At 41.1% G+C, this 20,060-nt stretch overlaps 1 protein-coding gene across 1 annotated transcript in view; it reads right to left on the bottom strand.

The window, feature by feature from the left end:
* The window catches only part of cacna1ba (calcium channel, voltage-dependent, N type, alpha 1B subunit, a), an 820,126-nt gene that overhangs the window by 183,993 nt on the left and 616,073 nt on the right, over window positions 1-20,060 (bottom strand). Inside the window, exons 17-22 of the mRNA XM_085965795.1 lie at window positions 19,306-19,378; window positions 16,391-16,508; window positions 15,926-15,993; window positions 12,380-12,486; window positions 9,803-9,865; window positions 6,502-7,338 (exon numbers count right to left, since the gene is read on the bottom strand). Of these exons, the coding sequence (XP_085821921.1) occupies window positions 6,502-7,338; window positions 9,803-9,865; window positions 12,380-12,486; window positions 15,926-15,993; window positions 16,391-16,508; window positions 19,306-19,378 (1,266 nt within the window). The remainder of the gene's footprint in view (window positions 1-6,501; window positions 7,339-9,802; window positions 9,866-12,379; window positions 12,487-15,925; window positions 15,994-16,390; window positions 16,509-19,305; window positions 19,379-20,060) is intronic.

The following is a 20,060-nucleotide window of genomic DNA, read 5'->3' as shown; positions in this document are numbered from 1 at the left end:
TTCTTCAAAGAGCATTAAACGGTCACTGGTCATGACAACTACAGATTACAAGAACTTTCTCCATTTAGTACTAATTGGATAATGGTAAGTTTTGACAGGGCAGCATCTGCTTAACAGGCAAGACTCTGAAATTTACCCGTGACCTTTTCTTCAAAATCATAATAAATGGATTTCACTGTATAATTAGGCCATTCCAAATTCAATGCAATTAAAAAAAACAATCCTTTTTGTAATGTTATTCAATTTCTTTAATTCCTTATGTGTGATGACTTCTTCACCATCAATAGGAAGACTAATCATATGGCTTATCTAATGACCGAGTAATTTTATCCAATTGGCAGCTGGGCCCTATATTAGAAAGCCCCAGGTTTGATCCCTGGTCCAAAGTGGGTAGTAGTCGGGGGTCTACAATTGGCCTTGGCACCCCTGGTTTTAAAGAGAAAAGAAAAACAATCAACCCGCTCATTGCCCACAAATATTCTGGCCAAAGAAAGCCAAACATTAAGTAATAATGAAATAATGATCAACAATGATCTCAATGATTGTGGCTTAAAATGCTTTGTAATGCCATTAGAAAATAAATCCTTCAGTTGGAATGGATTTTAATGACCCATCAATTCTAATACTATTCTTTTGGAGAATTCTGTTTCAGATCTCAGCCCAATTGATCTGGTATATTTAAACAATTACCCATTTATATATTGTGTTTAATTTCCATTAGCTTTTAATAACCAAAAGTTCAGACCCCTGCGGTTGAGTTCAGGCCCAGACATTCTCTGTTCTGCTGACATTCTGATCCATCAGCTGCAGAACATGAATCTGGTTAGTTTTGTAGCCAGACTAACATATGGGCCATCTGAGGACGGCAGAGTCTCACATCACAGATGAGAGTAAACCTATCTATTGATGGCTAATGGAGGAGAGCAGTTTCCACATATTACCATAGAGATGCTCACAATGATTGGAAAAGTTGAAGGTGATTGGACTTAATGGGGCAAAATAATAATACAGTACATGGGAATATACAAGTGAGGGGCGTTGGCTATTAAACTGATGCATAAAATGCCCATTGTACAATACCCTTCAGTTTAACACTTTCCAGGTCAGGCACCTAGTGACTGCATCAAGCACACTCAGGTCGGGTACAGCACAGCTAGATGAAGGGGAGTGCTCCCTCCACTCTGCCCCGGTAATGTGTCCCAGTCCCACCTTCCACTGCAACAAATCAACATTTTCCATTTCTCACACCAACCACTCATAGACCTTTCTGAGCGACATTGTTAAAAAAAATGCTTTACATTTAGTGCAGCAAAGGACCAGAACATTCCATTCACTAATAAGTAACAAAAATGCAATATCCTTCCATCTTCAATGCTTCCTTATTTTTTTCCCTCCAATTTATACTGGAAGTGATCATTTAAAAAGATCAGATCTATCCTCCCCTTCACCTTCTTCTCCCCTTTCCCTCAAGCTAGCTCCTTGTCTTTACCAAGAGCACATTTATTGCTTTTTACAATTCACTTCCTCGGGCTAAAGTTCAATCAACAGTTTTTGGGAAATAAGATTTTCTTTTGTTCTCGTTGAGGCAAGAGATGTTGATGCTGGGAAATGGAACAACTTTCCTATTTTAGAAAGCCACAGTCAGCATCAAGCACTCTCAAGTCAGCTCGGTGGAGCCAGTTGCTCCCTCCATTCTGCCCCAACCATGAACCTTAACCTGGTGATCTTACTACAACAGTGTGTTCTTTGTCCAAATCCCACTCAAGCCATTCCTCATAACCTCTGTGAATTAGATTGGCGCTGAATTAAGGATACACCTGTTCTGCACCCACTGGGAACTGGACTGAATTAAAGACAACTTTGCAAATTAACCAAACTCTTTAAACATAGGACTCACTGCAGCCAGGAAAATGAAGGAACTCGTCCCGTTAGATGGGCTGGATGCAAGCCTAGGGACCAGAGGTTAAAGGATAATTTGATAAACCTCTGTACAAGAAGTTAATTTAGGGGATTTCAATGTGCACATTTGTGCTGTTATATTCTTAAATTCTTAAAAATTGATGGTCATGTGCAATTAGCAGCCATTCTATGAAACGGTAGCGTATTGGTACTGTCTTTGGGCTAGTACTGTAATCCAGAGGCCTGGACTAATGATCCAGAGACGCGAGTTCAAATCCCACCATGGCAGCTGGGGAATTTAAATTCAGTTAATTAAATAAATCTGGAATAATTACTAGTATCAGTAATAGTAACCATGAAACTATCGGATTGTCGTAAAAAACCCATCTGGTTCACTAATGTCCTTTAGAGAAGGAAATCTGCCGTCCTTACCTGGTCTGGCCTATATGTGACTTCAGACCCACAACAATGTGGTTGACTCTTAAGTGCCCTCTGAAATGGCCTAGCAAGCCACTCAGTTGTACCAAACTGCTACGACAAACAATAAAAAGAATGAAACCGGAAGGCCCACCCAGCATCGACCTCGGCACCGACTACAGGCATGGCAACGGCACCCTCCCTAACAGCACTGTGGGAGTATCTTCACCACACGGACTGCAGCGGTTCAAGGCGGCGGCTCACCACCACCTTCTAATTGGGAGCAGTTTAGGATTCAGCAAAGAAGGACAAAGGGATTAATTAAGAGAGGAAAAATAGAATATGAGAGTAAGCTTGTAGGGAACATAAAAACGGACTGTAAAAGCTTCTATAGATATGTGAAGAGAAAAAGATTGGTGAAGTCAAGAGTAGGTCCCTTGCAGTCAGAATCAGGGGAATTTATAATGGGGAACAAAGAAATGGCAGACCAATTAAATACATAGTTTGGTTCTGTCTCCACAAAGGAGGACACAAATAACCTTCCAGAGATGTCGGGGAACATAGGTTCTAATGAGAGGGAGGAATTTAATGAAATCAGTATTTGTAGGGAAATGGTGTTAGGGAAATTGACGGCATTGAAGGCCGATAAATCCCCAGGGCCTGATAATCTATATCCTAGGGTACTTAAGGAAGTGGCCCTAGAAATAGTAGATGCATTGCAGGTCATCTTCCAAAATTTTAGAGACTCTGGAACAGTTCCCATGGATTGGAGGGTAGCTAATGTAACCCCACTATTTAAAAAAGGTGGTAGAGAGAAAATGGGGAATTATAGATCGGTAAGCCTGACATCGGGTAGTGGGGAAAATGCTAGAGTCCATTATAAAAGATATAATAGCAGAGCACTTGGAAAACAGTGACAGTATCGGACAAAAGGTAAATCATGCTTGACTAATCTACTGGAATTTTTTGAGGATGTAGCTGGTAGAATAGATAAGGGAGAAGTAGTGGATGTGGTGTATTTGGACTTTCAGAAGGCTTTCGATAAGGTCCCGCATAAGAGATTGGCGTGCAAAGTTAAAGCACATGGGATTGGGGGTAAGGTACTGACTTGGATAGAGAACTGGTTGGCAGACAGGAAGCAAAGAATTGGAATAAACGGGTCTTTTTCCGAGTGGCAGGCAGTGACTAGTGGGGTATCACAGGGATCGGTGCTAGGACCCCAGCTATTCACAATATATATTAAGAGTTTAGAAGAATGAGAGGGGATCTCATTGAAACTTATAAAATTCTAACAGGACTAGACAGACTAGATGCAGGAAGGATGTTCCTGATGGCGGGGGAGTCCAGAACCAGGGGTCACAGTCTAAGGATAAGGGGTAAGCCATTTAGGACTGAGATGAGGAGGAATTTCTTCACCCAGAGAGTGGTGAACCTGTGGAATTCTCTACCACAGAAGGCAGTTGAGGCCAAATTATTAAATATATTCAAGAAGGAGTTAGATATATTTCTTAAGGCTAAAGGGATCAAGGGATATGGGGGAGAAAGCAGGGACCGGGTACTGAATTTGGATGATCAGCCATGATCTCATTAAATGGCGGAACAGGCTCAAGGGGCCAAATGGCCTACTCCTGCTCCTATCTTCTATGTTTCTCAAGGGTAATTAGGGATGGGCAATAAATGCTGGGCTTGCCAGCGACGCCCACATCCCAGGAACAAATTTTAAAAAAATTTCAGGTGGTCACTTTTCACAGGAGCAAATGTGCATATGGGTAAAAAATGGAATTGATTGTATTTGGAAAACCATTCACAGGCTAGTAACTGGATCACTCTAGTCAACACTCTAGCCATTATGTTCCAGTTGCAGCGCATACTAATTAAAAGATGACAGTTCAATTGCATTGCATGAAACATATATTAGCCTTGGAGGGAGTGCAGCATAGGTTTACCAGAATAGGACATAAGAAATAGGAGCACGTGTAGGCCATTTGGCCCCTCGAGCCTGCTCCACCATTCAATAAGATCATGGCCGATCAGATCTTGGTCTCAACTCCACTTTCCTGCCCGCTCCCCATAACCCTCAACTCCCCTCTAGTTCAAATATCTGTCTATCTCAGCCTTGAATATATTCACTGACTCAGCCTCCAAAGCTCTCTGGGGTAGAGAATTCCAAAGACTCACAACCCTCTGAGAAGAAATTCCTCCTCATCTCCGTTTTAAATGGCGACCCCTTATTGTGAAACTATGCCCCCTAGAATGAGACCCGGACTCCAAGGGTTAAATTACGAGGAGAGATTGCACAAATTAGGGTTGTATTCCCTAGAACTTAGAAGGTTAAGGGGGTGAACTGATCAAAGTTTTCACGATATTAATTGAACCGGATAGGGTAGATGGAGAGAAATTATTTCCGTTGGTTGGGGAGTCTAGGACTCTGGGGCATAATCTAAAAATTAGAGCCAGACCTTTCAGAAATGAAATTAGGAAACACTTCTACACAAAAAGGATGGTAAAAGTTTGGAACGCTCTTCCGCAAATAGCAATTGATGCTAGATCAATTGTTAATTTTACATTTGCGATTGATAGATTTTTGTTAACCAAAGGTATTAAGCGATATGGGCCAAAGGCGTGTATATGGAGCTAGGTCGCAAATCAGCCACGATCTCATTGATTGGCGGAACAGGCTCGAGGGGCACAATGGCCTACGCCTGTTCCTATTTAAAACAGTACAGCTCATGAATGTCTCTGTGCTAACTCTTTCTTACCGGTGCTACAAATTGTATATATTGGACATCCACCATAGCAGGAATTGAGAATTGAGCAGGTCAATAAGCAAGATTTGTCCAGCTGAAACGGGTTCCACAGCTACATAAATTCTGCACAGTTTACATATAGAAATGGTGAAACTTTCCCTCATAGGTAGCAAACAACTCCTTTGTGATGTATGTGCAAAATATGCATACCAGTGCTCACTTTGACATGGTGTATACTGTATGTTACTATGTGAAGGAATAAGCCATATTCAGAAAAAGACACCATTCTATGAAATAATTCTAGCCTTATTGAAACATGACAAACTAGGTCTGGAAATCTAGAAACCTGGCTATGAAAAGCTGCATTGTTAACAGCATACAGGCTATTGAGATAAGATAAGTTGTTGACACTGAATCAATAACCTTATTGAAACAGGAGGTTGGAGGTTCCTGATTGTCTTCTTTCCAAGGCTTCAGACTATGGTGCACCCGATTGAAGTGTTTTTAATTTACACGTCATAAAAAGACACAAATAGAAGACCTGGGTAAGAATGACATCAAATAGATGCAACTGCTGTCACACCATTTTTATGATAAGCTTCGAACACCTAAAGGTAGAGACATAATTCTTAATGCCACCAGCTGAACTGACTGCAAGAATAGCAGGGGTTAGCAGAAAAATGACTAGAGATAATTAGCTTACATCAGCAGAAAACGTCAAAGGAAATACCACTGCAAAAGGGTATAAAAATGGAACTTTTAAATAGGATGATAGATTCGCTGTAAAGGGGCAAAGCGATTCTCAGCTTCAGAGCTAGCTCTAAGTCTTCAACTCTTTGTATCTCGGGGATCAAGGTATTGTATTTGATTTTGGTGGATCTCCTGGAATAAAGACTCAGAACTGTAAAAATGTAACGAAGTTAAGATTTGAGAATAAGGATCTCTGATAATAGAATTGTAAGCTTTTTGTATTTGGAACTGTTAATGTTGCGATTGAATCACCAACTGTAAATTACATGCCGGTTCTTTAATAAATCTATATATTTTTAGAATTGTCTCACATAATATTTCTGTATCAAGCTCGCAAACTCAATCGCTGTACGCTCTTTGGTGAGGAGTTGCAGAATTCTGGGGGAGTTTTCCAGACCCTCATAATATCCGGAACGTTACAGTCTAGCTAAACTTATTAAAAGTGCTATCTGGAGGATGGTAACATCTTCAGGTTGTTTCTTTCCTTTAGGGAGAGATAGTCTGGACCTTTAGACCCAATTAAGGATTTGGCTACCTCAAACTTTAGTTGTAAGTGAACGTCTGGGGAATACGCTTGATCTGGGGTAGCCCTAAAGGGGCTAGGAGTAGTAATAATCCCTTCAACTATATCTAGAACTCAGACTACACCTAAATAAATGCTTTAGTAAATAACTTCATGGAAACTTACTTCACTTTATGGTTCCGTCGTTCTCGTAGAACAGTCTCTCCCTCCTTTTCACCATTCTCCCTCTTCTCCTCTGACTCGTAGGTTGAGAGTGCCTTCTGTCTATGCCTGCGTCGTCTTTCTGCTCCCTCTGCGTTTTGACTTCTACTGGATACGTCTCCCTCTCGATTTCCTGATCGTGACCCATCTTTGGCTCGTGTACGCCTTTCACTCTTTGTGCCGTTGACGGTGCCATTTCCTTCCTTGGACTGCTGGTCGGTCACGTGCCGGTGAGACCGATGGCGCCTGTATTCTTTTTCAGTAGCCTCGTCAACAGAGCTCTGCAGATGGTGATGATGCCTCCTCCCTCCTTCTCGACTTCTGCTTCGCTCGCCCTTTCCCTCCTTCCCCTTTTCTTCCTGGTCTCTCTCAATTTCTTTGCTCCTGCTCCTGTGGGAGCGCCGTTGTTCATCCTTGCTGTTAGCCCCGGATTCTCCATTGTCAATCGTGCCATCTCCCTTCTCGTGCTCGCTCAATTTGTCTCGATGCCGATGGTGCCGTTTTGGTGCCTCACAGCTCTCAGGCTGGACCAGCCTTTCATGCTCGCTATCTTGGCAGTCATTTGGACGGATTTTATCAGTGCTGTTCCTTATGTCATTCCTGGGTTCCACAACCAAAGGTCGATCCAAGTGGGTTTTCATATCTGGCCGGATCTGATGGGACGAGACATACATTCGACGCTGTTCATCATCGAGTTCATTAAACAGGGCCTCTTGACTAGTTAGTAGGTGCTGTCGCCTTAGCTGAGAAGTCCTTTGTTCCCAAATGGACATTGACTTGAATGACTTCTGTTGATCTTTGCTATAAATAACAAGTAACAGAAATGTAACATAAAGCTGTATTTTTCAGGAAATTCATACAGAAATGTTATTCACCTTAAATCTCCACCGACTTGAAAATTTAACCACACACCGTATTTAAACAACAGGAGAAAACAACAGAATGTCATTTTAGTCAGAAGTATTCCTCAGATCAAATGGAAAATCTACCCTTTAAAACTGAGACTAGATGAAAGTCACCTAGATGTTGTTGCTGCGCTGAAGCATGCATTCTCCCTAATCCTACTGCAGTCATCCTTGCCAAAAATAAAGATCAGCACCGCAAGCAAATGCCATCCATTTTCAGATGTAACAACATGTCATTTGTTGGGTGCTATCATCAAGCAGCAGCACACCTCCTTAGTAAATGTGAACACGTGAATGTAAGTTCTGATTCTGTGCTTGCATTAAAAGGAGAACTTTTTTTTTAAACAAGAAAAAGAACTAAAATTTCAAAAAGAAGAAAATAACTGAACGGCAAAACATAAACGAGTACAAAACTCCTCATGTAAACCAAAACCCAAGGTGTGCTGTTGTGCAGTATCAGTCAGGCTTGTCACTAAGATCAGCAGTCTAAAATCCTTCGACTGACTATCAGAAGCACAGAATCACACTTGCTACAAACAGTGAACGGAAACATACGCGCACACACAAAAAAATACTCCAAATGGTACAAACAAACATTTTTTTTAAAAAGCTGGATAGAAGCATTCAAATGAGAGAGTGAAACAACCTCTGGGACATAACCACTCCACTGTACAATGCACACAGATAGTTTCAGCTGAAAAGTAACACTTTCACCATCTGAAACATAATGGTCATGACTGCCTACCATTTTATCACTCAAAATAAGTGAACAAATGAACCAATAATTTGGTATTATTAAAAAAGGAATAAAATCTTTGATTTATGCTTATTTTAGGCATTATTTTGCAGCATTTTACTGTCCTTTGCAGTAATAATCATTGAAATGATCCAAGCAGAACCTAGATTTAAAAAAAAACAGCTCTGAATAAATAGAAAACGTGTTTCCTGTTCAGTTTTGTCACAACTGACTGCTATTTAATTAAAGACTTCAGTGCCTATATTTTAGCATCTGCAATCTGTTTTCTAAAGTAATTATAATTTCCAAAATATTAAAAGGCAGCACAATATTTTTTTAAAAATCCATTGCACTGCTAGAATTGCTGATAGGCTTTATTTTTTTATTTCAATAAAATCAACTGGTGAGGCGTCAAATGCTACACTTTCGCCTGCAGGATTCTAATCAGCAAGGCATCACCGATATACGATAAAATTAAATGAAACAGTGGGAATTTTTTCCCAAGTGTGTACTCGTAAAACATTGGGGCTATGAAGGCACGCCATGTAATATTGTATGTGCCCCTACAGCATTTGTTTTGAATTCCTTTGTCCACTATATTAACAGAGGCATTAACCCATTTACAATCAACAAAGCCAACCAAATATTCAGACAGCAACATCGCACAATATCAGTTCCAGGCCCCTATTTTCCTACTGTACAGCAAAAACTGGCAGGAATAAAATCAAACATGGGCAAAGGTCCTGAACACTGCATTATTGTAAGATCCATTTATTTTACGTGATTCATTTCTTCCAATACATGTGTTTTACAGTTACCTTGGAGAACTGAATTTCCCCTTCTTAAAATATCTTTGAATTTAACAACACGTTAAGAACTACAGCTGATTGAAGGGCCAAAATAATATCCGGATCCTTATTGCTGAAGTTGTATAAATGTCACAATCATAGTTTTACAGAACTATAAAATAAAAATCCACGTGTCATTGAACACGTTACACAATGGTGACTAAAATGGACTGAAGGTTTTAACTGCCAGTTGTAAATGGGTATCATTTGAGGAAGCTATGGACTGTATATCATTGGCTAACATAGGAATAATACAATTCTGTAGTATTTTAAACTTAGCTCAGAGTTTATAAATCATGAAGATTTTAAAGGGAAGCAGACATCAGATGAATTAGAAATACTTTATGGTATCATTAACACTCTTAATTTTGAATGAAAGAAGACAGGGTCAATTATTTCTAATTGATTTTGACAGACAGCTATTTTATTTGTTTGCATGTAATTTTATTGTGGCCTTAATTAGACAATTTGATGGAATAAGGATTGCTACTACCCATGTTTGGATGACATGAAATTTAGACTTTCTTGCTCAAGTTGATATGTTACCTGATTCAGTGTAGAAAAGGTCAAAGGAACATAATAAAGTGCCAACAAATTGAAATGCACAGACGCCACCAATGCCAGTGAATGTAGTGGACAGAAAGAGTTGTCCAAACAGTAGGAAGAGCACAGCCACTGCATGTTTACAACATCCGCTCTTCACACTTGGTGTTACAATGGTGAATGACACTTTCTGAAGGGGTTACTGTATAATATTGTAACAGAGAGCAACTCACGGTGAATTTACGCTGGAGACTGACGAGCTGCGAGATAGAGCACCTCGATTTTGCTTTACAAAACTGCACATGCAAAAAAGATGAGACAAAAAATACATTGGGAAAAGATCAACAGGCTCCATCATATTCACAGGCAGGTTGCATTTTGTCTGCGCCTCCACCTCCGCAGACTTGATCAGAGCAGTTGTTCTGGTGAAAACTGCTACCAAATCACAATCAATGCAACTAAACAACAATCCGTCTCAATGTTTCAACCTTCGGACTCCATCCTGCTTTCCATTTAAAGTGCTACCGCAGTACTACAATACAGGACCTTCAATAAGGAAATAAATTGAGCAATTGTCACTTCTGTAAAAAATCATTCCTGAAATCACAATCTTAAACAGATTAATGACAAATCAAATCAAAAATATAGTCGCAAGGCCTAGCGGGGTTAGGCAATATCACACAATCAGAGGGAAAAAAGGGAGTGCGTCCACTTATTTACACGATAACTACTTACCACATTTGAAACACGGGACAGAAGAAAGTGGCTGAATCAAGCTGCTTTATCATTAGACACACAGCAAAGGCAAAAAGTGGAAACACTCAATAACACTCACCAAAAGAAAGCATTAAGAAAAGTACAGAATTGTACTTTTTGGGGGGGGTCAAGATTAACATTTGAAAAGTCCCTGTTGAAGAAGTCTGCAAAGCTCGATATTCAGACATTTTTAATCCACATAAACAACTTAGGAGGTCCGTGAACATTCATTTTCTAAATTCTGCCATTTTACTGAGCAAAAAAACTTGAATTGCTATGAGCAACAGGTCATTAAACTGATCTGGCACTTAATGTCAGAAGGCCCCAGTTTTCCCTGGTTTCCCAATTAAATTGGCGTTGGTAAATGATTTTTCAGAAATACATTAACCATTTTTTAATAATCTGCAGTGATTGAATAGAAATATAGGCTACATAAGGCAGGATTGCACGCAGATTGCCCCCAATGTTGTTGCCAGTGTGCTTGTCATAGTGGAGCAAATTTTTCGGCACCAGCAGAAGTGAAGCTAATGCTAACCAGTGTTCTGGAAAGAATAAGGGCCATTATTCCTCGGAACCGTGAACTAGATAGACCAGATCAATGCTACATCATATTTTGCTAAACCTCATCAGAAAGTAGTTAAAAAAGCACGGCAATTATCGGGTTGCATCATTTGCTAAAAGTGGCTTCTCTGCCCTGCAAATCTCCACTTCTTGCTTTCACTGCTGCATTTAGCCTCTGATCAAAATAAACCAATTGAGGAGAACACAGAGTACTGGACCAATACTTGGTTGCTTGAGGAAAGAGCGGGGATGGGTTCTGGGGCTGATTATATCAACTCACCTCCGTACAACTCAAATTAAAGCAACGAAAAGCTGAACAGAAAGAAAACACAACCAAAATGAAATGGTTTTTCATTCAAATTAAAACAAGAGAACAGAAAATATGTTTTAATCCATATAAATGAATCCTATATATGCGAAGCAATAATCGATACCTTTAGTTCCAACTGTATTGTAGGCACAATAGACTGAATAACACTGTCTCTGTCAGTAACCAAGGCATAGCTTTTTAATATTATTGCAAATTTTAAAAAAAACATGGGATAAATAGAAAAATCAGACATTAAGCGATGGAATACGACTTTTTCTTTGTTCCCCACTTTCAGCCCCCCACCACCCCTAGTTTCTACTCTCCCGAAGCTAGTGACTTAGCTGAAGTACAGACAAACATATGACTAGGATGAGGAAAGACCATTTGGTCCATCATATCTGCCCCATCCAGACATGGTGTAACCACGCACACCATCAGCTCGCCTTCCTCCTGGTCACATCATCTCCTGGGAGGGCGAAAACAAAACCTGAGGCCAATTTAGGAAAAGCTCTGAAATGTCCTCTCTGACCCCTGAAGGCAATCCAACAAGTCCCAGGTGACAGCAGCTACTCATGAATCGCTCTCGTCAATCCACCCCATAATCTACCCTCTAGGACTTGAGATGTCCTTCTTGTTCAGGAACTCCCTTTGAATCCTTTTGGAGGACAACAGGGGAGCGATACTCACCCCAATATGGTTCCACAGTCACCAACAACCTTCTGGTAGCTCTCCCAAGTGAACAATCTTCAGGAATGAGCAGGGAGGCTAATGAACCATGGGAAGACAACACTTTTCAACATGATCTTGCCTTCACCCAATGTACACTCTTCCAGCAGGGATTATCAAATAGCGATAAGGTGGCTGTCTATATTTTCTCTTTTTAGCCCAGGGACGCTGATACCTATTTTAGTGCCCCCACTGTCACGTGCTGAGGCTAGTCCGGTGGACGTTACAGATAACTCACTGGCATTATGTTAGATGCAGATTCCATGGTCCAAGTCTTGGATGTCAATGACAAAATTAAAATATCTGAACTTAAATAATGACAAATAAAAGAGCATTCATAAAACAAAATAGACTGAAATACCAACAGCTTTGATGTCATGCAAAGAGCATGTGAAGTGCAATGATATACAGAAATAAATTTGCACGCACAATGCTGCTGCATGATCTCTGAACTTACGCTGCTATGGACAGAGTAGTTGCAGATAGTGGGCTGACATCTGCCACCTCCATTGCCTTTTGGATGGTATTTTTTTGGATGTTAGCTTCTTCCATCTCTTCTTCGTCCTGAAGAGGGAAATGGTAGAATGTGGTTCTGAGATACATATTGTTCCACTCAATGCCTGCACATTTTATTTCAACTGACATTATAATGTTGCTGAAATCCTTTCAAGAATGAAATATGTGCCAAGCTTTCAAAACATTAACACTGAAATGTTTCTTTTCCCCTTAACATTGCTAAGGCTAAATGTTATTACATTAGAAAAATTTACTAAGCCAACTATGAGAGGTTTTGATAGAGTAGATAGGGAGAAATCGTTTCCTCTAGCAGGAGGGTCGGTCACCAGAGGACACAGATTTAAGATAGGCAAAAGAACCAGAGGGGAGGTGAGGAGACTTTTTTTTTATGCAACTAATTGCTATCTGGAATGCGCTGCCTGAAAATGTGGTGGAGGCAGATTCAATGGAAACTTTCAAATGGGAATTGGATATAAACTTAAAAAGGAAAAAATTGCAGGGCTATGGGGAAAGAGCAGTGCAGTGCGACTAATTGGATAGCTCTTTCAAAGAGCGGCACAGACACGATGGGCCTCCTTCTGTGCTGTATGATTCTATGAAAGTATAATAGTGCTGTCTCCAGGGTGCCAACACATCATGCCATGTATGGGAATGTACCCTGTTCCCCCACTGGCTCCAGTAAAAGGGCCAAGGGTTCTTGCTCTCTATGTTGCCAATGGCTTGCCCACAGGAAGGAGAGTCATCACCAGAAGCACTCCCCATTTACTAGCTATGGGCAGTATGGAGAGGGGACACCCCAGGTCATTTGGAATATTCAAGCTTGTTACTTTTTTTCCAACCAAAATGCTACAGTGGCTTCCAAGTAACAGCTCCTATAATGTAGCCAATATAAGCAAGGTACGATATAGATATAGAGCTAACTGTTAGATTGGACCTGTGAATGTGAATACAAGTATTAATGGAATATATAATACAAGTAGCTTAAACAATGTTAAACCTCCCCAAAACTTGCATTAAACACAGGTTTCCCTGAACATCACTGTTAATGGCTAGTAACCAACGGGATGAAACTCTTCTTTACCGTAATGCTGGAAGGAACCTGGCTGGGCCAGCCTACCGTGCAATTCATTACCTAATCACTGTAATCTACCACCTGGCAACAGTGACTCTTTTTCAGTACCGATTTTCTTCGGAAATGATGATTGTTTTGGAAAGGGGTTTGTTTCACTGTTACTACATTTCATACAAAAAGAGGCTGATGCCCTGCAGGCAACCTTCCTAGTATTTATGGGGAGGCACTCAAAGTTGGTAGAAGAAGCTAGTTTTTGGATCAAATTAATTGAAATGGCACACAAACACCTCAGAAATGCGACATTGCTGGAAACTCTTCTTGTTGACGCAAGTTTTGAAATTTCTGCACTTTCCCTGAACTCTAATTCATTTGAATTAACTTTAGAAATGTTTATTGCTATTGGTTTCTAATTGCACAATTCTGTTTTTGTTAAAAATATTCTCCCCTTCCCATTTCCTGAACTTTATATTTTCCTTTCTTTCCCTCTCTTTGGCTCGCCCCCTCTCCCCAGGTGAAGGAGGACAGGCGACTTACAGCAATTTTTGAGCAAATCGCACAGTTGTGTGTTGTAAGCGAGGAACATTTTTTTAACAGGCAGGGAACAGCGTGCTTGATATATGAACAATGTGGTCTTCTCAGCTCAGGGCAGATGGCCCATTTAAGCCTGCTGCTAGATTGTGTGCAGGAGCGATTCTTGCTCTTCAATTTCTCCCTCTGTCTCCCTGGCATCTGTCGACTGACAAGTTACCCTCTGACAACATTATGCAAAGTAATTACTGTGGAGGTGAAAAGTTTCATTGCCATTGCATCCATCTTTTTACCTCTACAGTGGATACATTAGTTTGATGCACTTTAGTTGGAAATGGAAACAACTCACATTTAATGTGCCAGTAATTCCGGTCCCAACGCGTGAGTACGGACGGGGTACTCACGCGTGGGCCCGTTGGAAGTGCCGGATTTCAGCATGCACAGCGCATGCGCGGGAAACCGGCATTTCCTGTCCTCTGAACCAAGGGGTTCAGAGGACGAACGCGTGCGCGCAGGAGTCTGCGCATGCGCGCTGAAATTCCTTTTTTCCCCCACAGGTTTGCGCGTGTGTAAGGGCCTCTCCTTTTTACGAATGTAAAAAGGAGACGTAAAGACTTCATTCTTTAAGGTAAGTGGTCTATTACATAAAATTATAACATTTTTTCCACAGCTTTATTGTTTTTAAGGACTTTACAGTAAGGTAAGTGTAGTTTTAGAACCGATTTTTAAAAAAATTATTTTTTTCAAAAATGTGATTAATTGTTTAAAATAGTTTTTAGTTATTTATAGTTTATTTAATTATTGGGATGTTTTTTAAAATTTTACTTAAAGTTAAACTAGTCTTTTGGGCGCCCGTACTTTTCATGAGTTTGACAGTTCTTACTATCAAACTCATGAATGAAGTTTCCCCTCCCCTGATTGGCTGCACAGTGCTCACCTGATCCCAGCCGGCATATCGCACTAACTATGCCGCTGGATCAGGCAAGTACATCGCGCCGACATCTGAACCGGGCCAGTGACAGGAATTCCAAGCAGGCCCAGGCTTCAGATGTCGGCGCGCCGGGTGAGTGCACATCGGGGGCTTGCACACGCGGCAAGCCCCCGAACCTAATTTCTGGGCCATTGACTATAATTGTACTATTCAATTGTGTCAGACAAGCTTCTGAACTGAATATAATAGGAATAAACTCATTATGTGTGATGTGCAATTAATTATGTTGTTTCTGTAATGTTTGGTTTGTCAACTTTGTGTCTTTGAGGACAACAAGCATTTTTCACATTTAAAATGTTCTGTTCCTTAATAAAAGGGAAAGTGATCTTTAATAGAACAAGATGCTGTTTTGTTTGGCTCCCAGTTAAGCAGCACCTCGATTTCAAAACTCTCATCCTTGTTTTCAAATCCCTCCATGGCCTCGTCCCTTCCTATCTCTGTAACCTCCTCCAGCCCCACAACCGCCCCCCCCGCAAGATATCTGTGCTCCTCTAATTCTGCCCTCTTGAGCATCCCTGATTATAATCGCTCAACCATTGGTGGCCGTGCCTTCTGTTGCCTCGGCCCTAATCTCTGGAATTCCCTGCCTAAACCTCTCCGCCTCGCTACCTCTCTTTCCTCTTTTAAGATGCTCCTTAAAACCTACCTCTTTGACCAAGCTTTTGGTCACCTGCCCTAAGTTCTCCTTATGTGGCTCGGTGTCAAATCTTTTGTCTTACAATACTCCTGTGCAGTGCCTTGAGACATTTTACTACGTTAAAGGCGCTATATAAATACAATATTGTTGTTGTTGTGTTCCAGTATAAGCAAAACACATGATAAGGGCCAAGAGAAATCATTTGTGTTTCACCTCAAAACATTTATTTACAAGGAAGAGAATGACTTGAAGTGCGAACCTTTGTCAGTTCTTGTGCATTTGCCAGGTTGTCAACTGCAATGGCCAAGAAGACATTGAGAAGGGTGTCTGTTCACGATAAAGCTAAGGAAATAGATATGTTTTAAGGTCAAAGTTAAAAGAGTATCAACACTGTCCACGACACTTTCCACTCTCCAATCTTGTCTATTCATTAACTCACTTGCACACGTGCTCTGGTTGCTTGGTGGGAGAGGGGAAAGTGAGGAGAGGGGCAAACGTATCCAGGATTTGTGATGCTGAAGTTGCTTCACAGCTCAGCCGACAGAAGGAACAGTTGTTGACTGCAGGACACTAATAGATTATCAGTTTTTCTCCAGATTTACGCCATTCAGCTCAATTGAGGATTAGCAACACTCCACAATGATTACTAGCCAACAGGTATAAAAGATGAAATTATGACCCGCCAAATTTCAACAAGAGGTGTTGACCAAGTTTCAAAGGATACAATTACCAAACAGTGTCAAGATAATAAAATAAACAGATGAAAACATTCCTTTTTTTACTCCTCCTTGTGATTCGATTCCAAAATACATAACTGCATTCCAGTCTTCTCCTGTCAAGACCTGTGCAATTAATAACGGAAGAATAGATTCAATTGCTTCATTAGCACTTATCATCTACATTACTGATGGGAAGCTTCAATGATTGTGAAGATTTTCAATTAGCTACAAACTTAAAATGTTTTAAATCAAGATTAAGTGTGGAAAAGTAACCTACATCTTCTATCCATCAAAGTCTCCATGACAAAAAATGTGCTTTTTATATGTTGAACTTTTAACTTGTATTTCGTATTGCTAAAAACAGCATGTAAAGATTCAAACCCAAGGTCACGCAGCGTATCCCTCAGCTATCAACTGAGGGACCAGTCAGGTGGCTGCAAGGGGATAAGCTGGGCGCGAACTGTCTGAATGGCCTGAACTTTTATATTCAATCACAGACATCGTCAAGGAATGGATATCCATTCAGTATTGACGTATCACTATTGATCTAATTTAATTAGAAGACATGTAGACATATACCGCCTTTTCTTTCATTATAAATTCAAAGATGCTCCCGTCTTAGCTCGATACAGAGCAAAGAATTAGGGCCCAGCCTGGGATCGCGGATTTCATTCACAGTTGTGTCTAAGACCTTTAAGGAGGGAACGGGGCCAATTTTAATGGCGCGACACGGGCCGTCAGCGAGTGGCGTGTGCCCGTCGCCCACCCATTGCTGTTGCTGTGAGGCCAAAGCCATTTTGAAACCCGGGCCTCATTTGCATGGATCCAGTGAGCTGTGTGTCAAGCCAATGCTCCCATGCAACTCGCCGGTTCGGAGAGCAGGAAATCGGTCGGCTCCTAAACCGAGCCAGCCGACTGTCCAGCCCTGCAGGGGGTGGGGAGGTGATCCGGGGGTGGAGGGGGGAGGCTGCGTAGAGGAATGCTCCTCATGGGCGAACTAAAATAAAAGATGAAAACGGTTTTGGGGCTGTTTCCATTGACTTCAATGGAAAAGAAAATCCAGCGGGGTGTAAAACAGGGTGCTGATTTGCTGCTCTGCACCACCCCACATGACCAATTTCCCTATGTGTCGACTGAAAGCAAGCGGAGCCATTATTATTTTATGTTTCGAGGAGAGTAGAGAAATGTATATTTCACTCCGTTGTAATTTTTACTCTTTACTAATCCGTTCAATGTAAATGCAGATGTTGGTTCAGAGCCTGAATCTCAGTCTGCTTTTCGAAGGGAAGTGAATGATGTAGCATATTCCAATTGCTGGTGCACAGAGTACAGTTTCTCTGTTGTGGTCCTTGGGTCTTGTGATTGTTTGTCTAGATATTGGGCAGAAAAAAAGATGTACGTACTTGGATTGTTGGGGATGCCAGATCCATTTACAGGAGTGGCCGGTGACACTGAACCCGAGAAAATATCTAATGTAAAGGCTCAAAAATATGACGATCTCACTGAAGATACAGATCTGAGATCCTTGTTAAAATCATCAATAATAATTATAATATTGTATTGCCTCACTAATGTACTGTACATGATATAAGAGCTGACCATGACTTGGCACTTTGTATTAAACCATTGCATACAGGTGTTTAAATACCACAAAAAATGATCTCAACTCTCTCGTAACGTATGTTTGTCTATGTACAGGATTTTGTTTTTGCATGAGAAGCAGCAAGTGTGCGCTTTTATCAGACCCTGGCTGCAATCCTCTTCCTCTCGCAATGTACTTTTTCTATTATTTTCTTCTCACCACTCCTTCAGGAAGCGACTTATGGTAGGGTATAGTTCAGCAAGCTCTGCGAGCTCTCTGGTTTCCCACGCAAGTAGACATTCTTTGCATGTGAACATTGGCAGGCTTTTCAACTTCAAAATTGGCCCTGATCCTTTCTTCATTTCACATCGTCGCTTTCTGGCAGAAATCCCTGGATAGCGATCAGGAGCAGGAACTATGGCTGATGTTTTCCGTTCCTAACCCGGGAGCGCAGTGGCTATTCGTAGTGTCCCTCCCCTCTCCCTCAGCACAAAGCCATCAGGGAGCTCCATGATCGAGTCTAATTAGTAGCTCTACGCTTGATGCTATGAATGCTGTATATCTAGGCTATTGCTCATGTTTACTTTCATTATCGGAGTGCATTGGTGAGCATGTAAGACCCAGAAAGTGAGTCAAGTCACAAGTGGTGTCTACTGTTAATGTTCACTGCAATCTTATTGTATGCAACAGCCAATGCACGACTTAAAAACAGAATAACCTAAAAATAACAAACAGAAAATGCTGGAAACACTCAGCAGGTCAGGCAGCATCCGTGGAGCGAGAAACAGAGTTAATGTTTCAGGTCTGTGACCCTTCGTCAGAACTGGAAAAAGTTAGAGATGTAACAGATTTTAACCAGGTGCAGGGGCAGGGAAAGGGGGGGGGGGGGAAGGAAAGAAAAAAAGGAACGGTCTGTGATAGGGTGCAAGGCAGGAATGGTTAAATGTTGCAAATGGGGATGGCAGAATCATCAACAGCTGCCGCCTGAAAAAAATAAGGGCAGAGGTTATGGTCTGAAATTGTTGAACTGGATGTTGAGTCCAAAGGGCTATAAAGCACGTAATCGAAAGATGTGCTGTTCCTCAAGCTTACGTTGAGCTTTGTTGAAACAGTGTAAGAGACCGAGAACACTGTTCCAACGAAGCTCAACATCGAGTTCTGATGAAGGGTCACAGGCCTGAAACATTAACTCTGTTTCTCTCTCGAGAGAGATGCTGCCTGGCCCGCTGAGTGTTTCCAGCATTTTCTGTTTTTGTTTTGGATTCCAGCGTCTGCAGTATTTTGCTATTCTAAAAAGAACTTAATTCACTCAATAAAACGCATGTTTTTTTTTTTTACCTGGAACACAGTGAGAATTGCAGCAGGAAATGTATCAAAATTTGTCGGAGGGGTTCCATCTTCAAAATTAAATCTAGAGACAAACAAAACCACATGCAAGTTAGCTGCTGCTTCCACTGTTTAACACTGGTAGAGGTTTACGTTACGACTGCAGACAGCAATACAAGTCCCAATAGCAGTATTGCAATACAAAATGTAATTGTGCTGAAAAACACTGATTGAAGCATGATTCTCAGACCAAACTTTTAAAGGTGCATCTGAATGTTCTTGATGATGGAAGCGGCTGTGATGAGCAGACCATGCAGATAAACTGGGAGTGCGCCAATGGACTGAGATTCCCTCCGTGCTGTTCAACCATTTACTGTGGATTTTCAGAACATGCACACGTGCAACCTGAGCTGGATTTGAACTCAAGTGAAAGGAAGCTACCGTCTGAAGCCACTATTCCATTCAACCTTCTCAAAGTATTGTAACTGTTTTATAACTGTGTTAATACTGCGATTATACGGCATGTCCAAGATGTGGTTGTGTGGCAGCATTTTTAATCCTTTCAACTAAAGCGTATCTCTCATCTTTCTCTCTCTACTTTGAGACTTCCATCATAGCTTCTCGACACTTTTCTTTCCTATTCCTCCTAAACTTGAAATATGCCAACTCACATAACTCTTCCTCCTCCTCCATATAAGGTCACTGCTTTGAAATCAAGACTTATTGCAGTGTCCCATATTGTCGCATTGGAGGGAATTTTAACCCTT

Source organism: Somniosus microcephalus, chromosome 23, assembly GCF_052327205.1.
Source record: "Somniosus microcephalus isolate GS21.2 chromosome 23, FLI_Smic_1.0, whole genome shotgun sequence".
Taxonomy (NCBI): domain Eukaryota; kingdom Metazoa; phylum Chordata; class Chondrichthyes; order Squaliformes; family Somniosidae; genus Somniosus; species Somniosus microcephalus.
The sequence above is the reverse complement of the archived record's forward strand: the minus strand, read 5'-3'. Positions and strand labels throughout refer to the sequence as shown.